Below are 10,645 nucleotides of genomic sequence, written 5' to 3' on the forward strand. Positions count from 1 at the left end.
ACAGTCTTCTTCCCTGGGAGTCTTCAGTCCCACGCAGCTCATACCACCACTTGTTTTACACTACGTAGCTAGTGTGAGATGTGAGTGTGCACAAACACTTAGGATATTTCCACCATTTCACAGAGCTGTGTGAAAAGATAGAATGGTGGAAAGGGCTGCAAAGCTGAAAGTCATTAAGGTATCATCAAGTTCACTTTCATCTTGTGGAGGGGCCAGGAGCACTGTTTAGACAGATATTGGAGTGGAAAATAAACTTTTTCACTAACTACCTTATAAAGTCTAAGGGATCATTTGCTTTTGTTTTTTTTCTTTATGGGTTATTTTTAATTTAATTTAATTTTCAATTTTTATTTTATTGAGTGATTTTTTTTGTGTGTGTGTGTGTATGTGTGTGTGATGCGTGTGAAACTTTCTTACTTGAGTTCCAAGTTGCAGGTATAAAGGTCTTGACAAACAACCTCTTGTCTAAAACAAAAGGATATTCACAGTTTCTCAACTTTTTAAAAAATTAAATTTATTAGAGAGACATTGGTTTCCTAATTCTTAATAGAGGCTTTACACCACCTCAAGATTGGTGTTTTGAGTGGGAAATCTTCTAGGAAAAAGGTCTTGTGTACCAGCTGTATTTCTCTCTCTCTCTCTCTCTCTCTCTCTCTCTCTCTCTCTCTCTCTCTCTCTCTCTCTCTCTCTCTCTCTCCTGTATGTCTTCTAAAATCATTCTATAAAATCAGTCAAACCAATGACAACTTTATTTCTAGTAATATCTAAACTCTCACACACATAGACACACATGCACAAATAGCTAGATTTACTCCTGAACTGTAAATTTTGCTACTACAGTTTAACTACTCTGGTTAACACAAATCTATCTACATAAATCTGAATATAGGCACTTCCTTCAGAATCTGCATCTATTATTGTTAACAAGCTTACCTCAAGCTAAAATCTACACTTTTTCTCAGTACCCACCTTGAGTATCCAGATAAGGCTATTTCCTTCAACATCAAGCTTTCCCTAGGATACAAAAAGGCTTTGTTCTAAACCGCAGAGCAACAATAGTTGATACAGTGCTTTGCTCTTTTTAGTATACACTAAAAAGCATATTTGCAAATATAATCTGCAATCTTATCCAACCCCCTTGACAATGTTTAAGTTTTCAATGTGGGGGAGAAAATTGACAATAAACACATTGAAAAACACCAAAATGTCTACTTTGAGAATCACAAATTTATCATCACATATAGAATAGTTCTATTACTATTACAAAAGAAGAGAGTTTGAACTAAATACAGAAAAGTCTCTGAACAAGAGTTATCAGCATAACAACTTCATCTCCATTCTCAAACTGTCCAGATTGAGTTCATCTCCTCTCCTTCCTCATGTGACCCAGAGGACAAGGATGTTCATCATCAATGAGTCTTTGCTTCATAGTCTAGAGATGTTGACAGCTTTCAGGAAGTGGATGATCCGCATTTACAATTATGGTTCCAGGTAGTCACTTGGAAATATTAAGGCATGCACCTTTCCTGGAACAAAGCTACCTATTAATCCAGGTCATGGAGAAACAAACACCCAAGTTTAAAAAATTTCTCACAAGGTAGGCAAAGGAATTTAGCTCTCTGTTTTCCTTCCTATATTGTGTGTGCTAACAAGGGACCAAGCCCACAAGTCTCAATGTCTTTATGAATTCTCAGGTGTAATATAAAATTACTTTATATGTATTTTTTAAATAAAAAGGCATTTAACCTTCTCTTTTCTGTCATGGATCAGCAAGATTCTTTTATGTTAAATGTTTTTGACACTTTGTGTGTATCTTTTTATATCTGTGTATAAGCGCATATTTTTCTGTGTATATTTATGTATTTATCTGTGTATGAATTGTTGATGCTTGTGTTCATTCAAGTTGCTGATCATTTAAGGGTTTGTTTTTATGTGTGCTTAAGCATAAAAATACATGGATTTTCTTTAGAATAATAAATATCCAATTGGTATTGTTATACACAGCTGCTAGTAAAATACTGGTCATATTATAATGCTAAAAATGTGAGTGGTATGCAGATTTTACTATTTTATGGTCAGCTAATGCAACAATGTACAAAATAGTCATCTAATCACCCAGAGAAATGATGGTGTTGAAAAGATGAAAGAGTTTATTCACTCAAACAGATAGCTGACAGAAAGAATGACTAAAAAATAAAATTTAGATTTGAAATACGTGTTATGTAAAGACCTAATTAGGTTTATTTTAAAACATAATAAATCTGCATGTGCATTTTTTGTATGTGTGCATATGTATATGTTTGTATGTGTGAGGAAGTATTTATGTGTGCTCATTTATGAATATGTGTAGATATGTGTGAGTATGTATGCATGTGTGTATATGACAGCATACAGAGATACCTTAACTATAGGAGGGGAGGGAATTCTCGATGAAAGAGACCTTCAGCTCAGAATGTCTAAGAGTGAATCTACATTACACATAAACAAGCTACTTGCATAAAAGTTTGATCACCAGCATCCCAAAAATATGTGTCAGGGGATAAATACCCCTAGTCCAACCTGTCCCAATGAGGTAGCACATTGGGCCAGCTGCACATAGATCTTAGTCTTATTAAAGCATTTCTTTAAATGTCCTGGGTTGGACCAAGATACAGTTTGTTGGCATTAGCATTGGACAAAGCCTGGTTATATGCATTTGCATGTGTGAAAGGAGAGAATTTGGCAATCTCCCATTCATCATCGTTGTAATTCTCTTTGTTCAAATATACATTTCAAAAATGGTGTCCTTCTGACAAGAAGGTGACACTGCAAATACTATCAGTTGGTAATACATTTTAAACTGTTTTTCTAGAAATGAAAATTAATTTTGTAGTATTATTCAAAGAATAGTTTTGTTGGGTCTTCCAGATGGCTGATAACCCATGTTCAGAAAAAAACTGGCCAGGGTCAGTGGTGCAGTCTGTATAAACAGCCATACATGGGATTTTAAAAACACATGCCCATAGTTCTTTAGCATCACACTCAAACTCACAGAGCTAAATGGCTGCACATGGGTTAGAGCCTAATACATAGAGCTCATTAGCATCATGTTTCAACCAAATAATCCCCCCAACCATAAATTACTTACAATGGTAGCTCCCTCAGGCTTGACTGGGTGCTGAGTTCAGAATAATTGCTGCTGAAAAAATCTAGACAAAGCCCACAAAAAACTCAAACTACCAAAAAGCCCAGTTCTTCAAGCACCCTGTACATCATCAAAGCTGATATGTAGGCGAAGGTCTGTGAGTGTGAAGTCGAAGCAGCAGCAAACATTGAACCTGGATCATCTGTCAAGCACAGAACATTGTAGTTCTCCAGCCTTACTGGGTGGGTGGGTGGGGGGTCTGATTCTTTGGAACATAAAGGATGGAGTAAAGAGGGGTTTTCCTTGGAATGACAGAAAATTAAGTAAAATAAATAGCACAATAGTCACTTAAATTACAATGACAGCCCTTTTATCTGAATTTCTCTCAAGTCTAAGTAGGTAAAAGAGCATATCAGAGCAAGGTATAATTTCTCCAAGGAGCACTGGGTACCTAAGGGGCAATTCCACTTGGTCCTCTCTGTATGTGGAGGCAGAGCCCTAGACAGTCAGCCTGATTGCCCTGGGATGTATCCATCCTGCCAAAAAGAGAATGAGATGAACAACTTTCTGTCAGTTAGAAGAATGAGAAGGATTTACATAAATAGGGAGAAACATATACTAGCAGAGCTCCCACTCACAAAGACTCCTAATCTCAAAAACAGCTGAAGGTGAAAGGTGATGATAAGTGAATGTGCGATTATAATGGTGACACCAGCAGATGTGGTCATCTACTTAGCCCAGGACTTCTTTGAATATTTTGTCTTGTACTTGTTTGAATAGAGTTCTTTTTTCTTTCTTTCTTTCTTTCTTTCTTTCTTTCTTTCTTTCTTTCTTTCTTTCTTTCTTTCTTTCTTTCTTTCTTTCTTTCTTTCTTTCCTTTCTTTCTCTTTCATTCTTTTTTTTCTTTTTACTTTTAGTGGTGAGGGTAGGAAAGGAGAGATCAAGAGTTCATTCATGAAAATGAAAAGGGAAAGAAATAGTTTAAACTATAGTTCTTTCCTTCAAATTCTTCTTGGTCTAAAAAAAAGATGAAATAATCTAGCAAGTATAAAAAATTTTTATGGTTATTTGGAGTTCTGGCTTCAAAAAATCTGCTATTTGCTGTCATCAAGTGGGATGAGACAAATGAGAAGTTAAACTCAGTTTAATAGAGTTAAACTCTAGTTAATCTGCTTCATGCCCTTGGATTGCCCTTTTCCTGAGGAAACTTAAGGACTCAAAGAACTTTGAAACTGTCCTTTGTTAAAAAATAGAATGATTAAGATGAGGAGAAGAAAGAAGATGGTTGAGGAAAAAGAGATGGAAGAAGAAGCACAAATACATCCTAATGAGATGATGCTAACTGTTCTCAAAACAGCTTAAAGCTAATGGGTTGGGACAGTCACCATAAAGTTCACAGGAAATATAGCAGCAAAAGTCTAAAGTCAGTTAGTTGGGCCTGGGACTTCCAAAAATCACCAGGGTTACCTTGTGGGATAAAAGTCCATTGATGGTGGTGGTTATTAGTTATTTTTCATTTTTTAGATGTTATTTTGTTACTTTGGGGGTGTGACTATAGGAAAGGGAAGGGGAGGGGGAAATGAGCAATAGTTAAAATGCTATATAATAGAGTTAAACACACATACACACATATACACAAACATGAGTGGCTAGAGAAGAAACATTTCTGAACTGAGTGAAAATTCTTCAAGGTAAACTGGGTCATGTTCTTGAGGTTCACTGCATGTTACTCCTCAACAGACACAGAAGTTATGGTCAAAGTCTGGATAATTTCCTCCGTAATCCTGGGGTGAACTATCCTATCCCCCATCAAGGCATAATGGGCACTCACCTTCTGATAGTTAGAATTGAATGAGAAAGAGAAATATGGAAGAGAAAAATATAATCAGTGGTCACCAGTCACTCTGACCATCACACATTCTGCATAGAGGGCTATGGAAAGCTGCTGAGATGCAGCCTTTGGATTTAAACTTTGCAGAGACTGCAAAGTTTAAATCCAAAGGCTGCATCTCAGCAGCTTTCCAGATCATCGGGCTTCCACCGAGAGTGAGAGAATTCTGCGTTCTGAAGAAAAGAGAAAAGAGGAGAGGAGAGGAGAGGAGAAGAGAAGAGGAGGAATATGTGAGGAAATTGACTGACAATACTTAAAATGCAATGGGAAAGCAGTAGTTTAAACTACTGATCAGAGTTCAAAGAAGAATAAACAGAGAAATAATGGAGGAGGAATGAAGGAAAAAAGAAATAGAAAAGAAGTGGTGCTAAAGAAGGAAGAGACTCAGGAAGAATGAGAAAACTGGAGAAGGAAGAGGAGTGAAGAGGAGGGGAACAAAGAAGACATGAAAAGAGTGTGGGAGGAAGAGAGAAATTTTTAGGAGGGCGAAAAGGAAGAGGAGAAGGAAGAAGAGAAAGGTTGAACAGAGAAAGTAGAGGAGGAGTAGGTGAAAGAGAAAGGAAAGAGGGGAGGAGGGAAAAGGAGGGGGAAAGGAGAGGATGAAAAGGGGAAAGGAGAGGGTGTGGAGAAGGGAACCAGGAGGAGGAGGGAAAGAATATGAGAAAAAAATCCCACCTCGTTTTGGCATCATCCTGACACACAAAAGCTATACCCTTCAAAGTGCCTTAATAACATTGTCTCTACAGGAAAGGATGTGGCGGGAGAAGGATGTGATCATTATTTCCTCCTCTTCTTTACTGCTGTGTTGAAACCCTCGTAGACTAGAGAAATGGAAACATTTAAATCAACAGTGAACATATTACACACTTTCTCTCCTTTTCCAGAAAAACAAAGACAAAACTAGACAGTACAAGTTTACATGAGACAAGGTATGGCATTAAGTGTGGGCAAAGAAATAGGGAGAATTTTTTCTTGGTTTTGCACATGACTTGTTACTACATTTAAAGGAAAGCTATCATTAAATTATTGTATTTGTAATCTGGAGAAATATCTCAGGTGATATGTGATATTAATTGCCTTGTCTTTTCCTGTAAGATTTCTCATTCTTATTCTGCCAAAAGGAGATAAAATATGACTACTTGAATTTATAGGGAGCTTCAAGTTCCCAAAGAACATGATTAAATTTCAGAAACTATGCATTTCTTTTCTGGCATTTCCTGGAAACATTTTGGACATATATGGATATAATCCTCTTGTCTATCTAAATAAAATACTAATAAGAATCTCTGGTGGCTCGTACAGCTCCTGAGACAAAACCTATGATGTCAGAAAAAAAAGTACTGTGGGCACGAGAGAACACAAAGAATGGAGAGGGGAACAGTCTCCTGAATAAGAGATAAAATTCAGGATACCACAAGTCAAAGTGAACTTTTCTTTAAGTGATGTAGACACATCTTGATGAGATCGGAGGTCTAATTACTTCAGTTTACTCACTGTTGGGAGAAAGAAAAAAATGTAGGAAATGAGAACAGGAGAAAAAACAGAAAGAAATGAAAGAGCAAGTGAGACACATATGGTGCTTATATGGCCTCCATCTCTCAAGTTCCAACCCTTCCTCTTACTCCCCCTGCCCTGAAAAATGAATGAAACCTACTTATTTTGGTTTCACCCTGTCTAAGAGATTTTGAGAGTTGATAATCTATCGCGGTCTGGGCAGCTTAAACTCTAGGCACTGGTGGGTAGAGAAAGGAGGTTTCTGCCTCTGGGGATGGAGGGGGACTGGGTAGCTCATCGAAGTCTTTGAATTGTGGGAATTTAGACACTTCAGGATTGAGACCCACCCAAGCAGAGTGGTGAGTGGGTGAGACAGAGCTCAGCTTCCAGTGCTCCCTTCTCAGGCAGCTGATTCCACCTAGCAGCATCTTATGGATTACCATTATGACTTTCTGAACTTCAGTCTGCAAGCTATCACTGAGCCAACAATAGATGTAAGGGTTGTAGCATGAGCTGCTAATTGCCAGCCAGTGTAGGAAGAAGTAGAGACCATTGTGGCTTGAGACGGATTCACTGGATAGCAGCACCAGGTAGAGGTTGAGAGGAAGCCAGCAGATAGTGTAGACAAGTACCACTGTAATCAGCATCTTCAGTGTCTGCTTCTTCTTCCCATGCTGGCAGATGTAGGTGTAGATGTTTACATCATCGACAGCATTATGGATCCACAGCTTCTTGGCCACATGACCATAGACAGCCATCAGCACCATCAATGGCAAGATGAAGAATAGCAAAAAGGTGCTCAGGTTAAGGTATTTCCATGTGGACTTTGAAGTATATGAGAAACTGGGGACACAGACAGTTTCATCAGTTCTGTTTCTATGTTATAAGACAGATAGAGAAAGAGAAACATTGACTTAATTTTCTTTTTTCCTAAGACCCACAGCTAAGCATTATATGGCAGTTAGGCTTTAAGGAAGAGACATATTTACTATTTGTGTCTGTTAGGTACAAAGGCTAGGGTTATAAAGCAGGGAGCTTTAGGGTTCCCCTATTCCAGATCTCTAACATGGCATATGGGGACACGATGGACTTCAAATAGAAAGTGATGTGTCTAACAACCCATTGTCATGAGAGTTCTTTGGTAATCTTAATAAATTCTATTTTATAGAAATTTATTTTTGTATCCATGTTTTGAAATGTGTTATTCCAGCCCCTATTCCATTCCCCTTATTCACGAGGCTTCCAAGGTCATGGGTTGCTGAAATCCAAACAGTGGCCACATACTGTGTTCCTCTTACCCAATCTCAACTTGGTAATGGTATTGGTAAATGGCATGTGGCAAAGCAGCACAGGTGCTCACAATCCAAATGAGAATGATGAAAACATTTCCTTGCATTGGAGTAATTCTGGACTTCAGGGGATACAGCATCACCTGGAAGAAAAAGGACCCCAGACCAATTCAACAATTCAAATTAGGGTTATTTATTAGGCATTTAGCAACTGGCATTCTTTTTCAAAGCTGTAAAAACTTGGTAGGTGGGTGAGTAATGTGCTTTGGGTACTAGTTCAGTTGACAGATGAATGGTATTTTGTTTTATGAAAGAGCAAAGCTGGTTAGTATAGAGAAAAAAACATTTAAATGAGAAAATAGAAATCCAAGTGATGTCAAATTTTCTGTCTCTGAGTAGGGAGTTCAGTGAAAAACAGGATGGATGTCCAAAAGTGTGACTTATTTTTTTCTTTATCATATATGGATGGGTAAACACCTCACATCCTTGCATCCTTTTACTCACTTGATTCTCTTCATACTCTTTTATCTTCTCCCTGCATTCCTTCCCATATTGATTCCTCCATGGTCACTTTCCCTTCCTGCCCTTCCTCCCTCCTTTCTTCTTCCTCCTTCCATTCCTCCATGCCCTCTCTCATCTTTCTCCATCTTTTATTCCTTATATTTCTTCATGGCCCCTTCCATCTGGTTTCAGATGCAATCCCTTCAATTTCTTTCTATGTCCTTCCCACCTCACTTGTCTTCTGGATCCTTCCTAACTGATTAATAATGTAACCCCTCCCAGCTGCTCACCTCTGCCCCATCTCTTTCCTTTTAAGTCACTTTCATCCCTTCTCCCAACTCCTTCTTCCTCAAGTCTCTCCATGCCTTCCCACTTCCTTTGCTCAGCTCTTACTCACAGACTTCAAGCCCACTTCCTAGACTCAACCCATCATCAGCCCTGAAGCCACGCCCTCCTCTGACTAATCCTTTCCCTTTTTTTCTTAGCTCATCCTGCAACACAGCAAATAAAAAATGTTTTCCAAAGGAGGACACTTTTATCATTTGCTTATTGCCATGTCTTTGTTTCTATAGCACCATATCAAACATAATGGCATTTTTAATACATAAGATTTGATATGGTGAAGGTCTGTAGTTAACCATCTTGCAATCCTCCTAAATTAGATATATATTCACATAGATTGTCTCAAGGAACTCAAAGAACATTTTAGATTATTTGTGTTCTGAGCTGCTCCTAACTATCTAATAAAGGAACCTATCCCTTTGCAAGACCTAAAGAGCCCTGGGAAACACATACCCAATGTAGGTCCAGAGAAACAGCAGCCATGGTCGTCACAGTTACATAGGCACAAGGATACTGAGCAAAATGACTGAGGTGGCGTGTCATCTTCCCAAATACCAAAGAATTACACAGATAGCACACCTGTGGGAGAAAGGGCATGATAAGGCACAAGGACTCAGTCCTGTGTTTTCTCCTCTTACAAGCTCAAAAACAGAAGTGGAAGCCTCTTGCTTCACCAAATTGCTGACATTATTGTCTCAGAAGCAAAGAAACATTTTCACACTGCAGCTGTCATGCCCTTCCCATATTTTTCCACACAAAGACTGCAGCTTGAAGACACAGACTCCATCCAGATCACAAGAAGTGTTAGCCACCATCCATTCTAAACACTGCGTTTGAAAGATTGGGCAACTGAGGCTAGGTTTCTCCTCTACTCAATGTCACTGTAAAGCTCACTGGCAACGGATCCCTGTTGCTTCCCCGGGCAACCTAAGCCTCTGCCAAGGTAGGAGATTAATTCAGCAACATAGACACAATAATGCCGGTACCTCTGTCCCTAGTTTCCAGACCGTTTACAAATTCTCTCAGCCATTCCTGTCTCTACGCACTTTCCAAATCAACCCAACCCCCTTTCCGCGTTCCTTCCCACCACACAGCTCTCTCTGTTGCAAGTGCAAAAGCGTGTTTCTGCTCTGAAGGCCTGACCACCGGGGCCCCCTCCTCAGCATCCAGCTTACCATGGTGAAGGGGGAGCTGAGAAAAGCCAGCATCATGTTGGTCACGGAGATGTTGACAGCAAAGAGGTCAGAGGCAGTGTGCATCCTCCTGTACTTCATAATCACATGGTTTAAGATCCAATTGCCTAGTATGGCAGCAAATGCCACTATGGTGTACCCTATTACTAACCAGAACTGTATCCGCTCATCCTGAGACACCACCTCTGAAGCCATGGAACCTGATGTGCCAGCCAGGTTGCCCATGTTCGAGACATGTTCAGGCAGCTTATGGATCATGGAGAGCACGCTATCACGGCCCGAGCTACCAACCGCAGATGCGGCATAAGAAATAATAGCCTGCACCACCTGGGAGGTGATGGGGGTGACCAGGTCCTCAAACCCGCTCGGCGCACTCAGAGCTTCGGGGGTCAGCTCATCCGCATAGCTCATGGTGCTGGGGTTCAGGAAAGCCCCTTGGGGCGATTCTGTGATCAGGGTGTCCAGGTTGACGCCAGTGGAAAACCTCAAGGTCCCTAAGCAACTGGGTCAGGGAGTGCCTGGGGAAGAAAGAGGGAAGGGTGAGGGGTCTCCACAGAGCGCTAGGCGACCGCTGGTCAGCGTTCTGCAGCTCGGAGCAGTTAATGCGCTCTCCCAGGTGTGGGGGCAGGGAGAGCGCGGGAGACCAGGGTGGCAAGAAGGAAAGCAAAAAGACTGGATCGCTGGACCGGCTTGGAGAGGGCAAGTGCGCGAAATTGAGCTGAGCAGTCCAGCGCCGGGCGAGCAAATGCAGCTGTCTCCAAACGCTCCGCAGCTTAGGGTGCGCAGGAAGTGCCAGTTCTAAATTCGGGAC

General features: G+C 40.2%; 1 protein-coding gene across 2 annotated transcripts; it reads right to left on the reverse strand.

Annotated features, from left to right (window-relative positions):
* Positions 1–3,392: 3,392 nt before the first annotated feature.
* On the reverse strand, positions 3,393–10,251 carry LOC107500962 (probable G-protein coupled receptor 83). Of its 2 annotated transcripts, XM_016126701.2 has the most exons (5): positions 9,817–10,246; positions 9,095–9,220; positions 7,808–7,941; positions 6,857–7,385; positions 3,393–3,660 (listed from the first exon to the last, which is right to left on the reverse strand). In XM_016126701.2, exons 1-5 carry the CDS (start codon positions 10,243–10,245, stop codon positions 3,631–3,633), a joined length of 1,248 nt encoding a protein of 415 aa, XP_015982187.2. In that variant the 5' UTR covers position 10,246; the 3' UTR covers positions 3,393–3,630. The 2 variants fall into 2 exon arrangements, with proteins under 2 accessions (XP_015982187.2, XP_015982186.2); XM_016126700.2 differs by lacking the exon at positions 3,393–3,660 and having other exon boundaries at positions 5,612–7,385; positions 9,817–10,251.
* Between the last annotated feature and the right edge of the window lie 394 nt (positions 10,252–10,645).

This window comes from Rousettus aegyptiacus, unplaced genomic scaffold (genome assembly GCF_014176215.1).
Source record: "Rousettus aegyptiacus isolate mRouAeg1 unplaced genomic scaffold, mRouAeg1.p scaffold_m13_p_9, whole genome shotgun sequence".
Taxonomy (NCBI): Eukaryota; Metazoa; Chordata; class Mammalia; order Chiroptera; family Pteropodidae; genus Rousettus; species Rousettus aegyptiacus.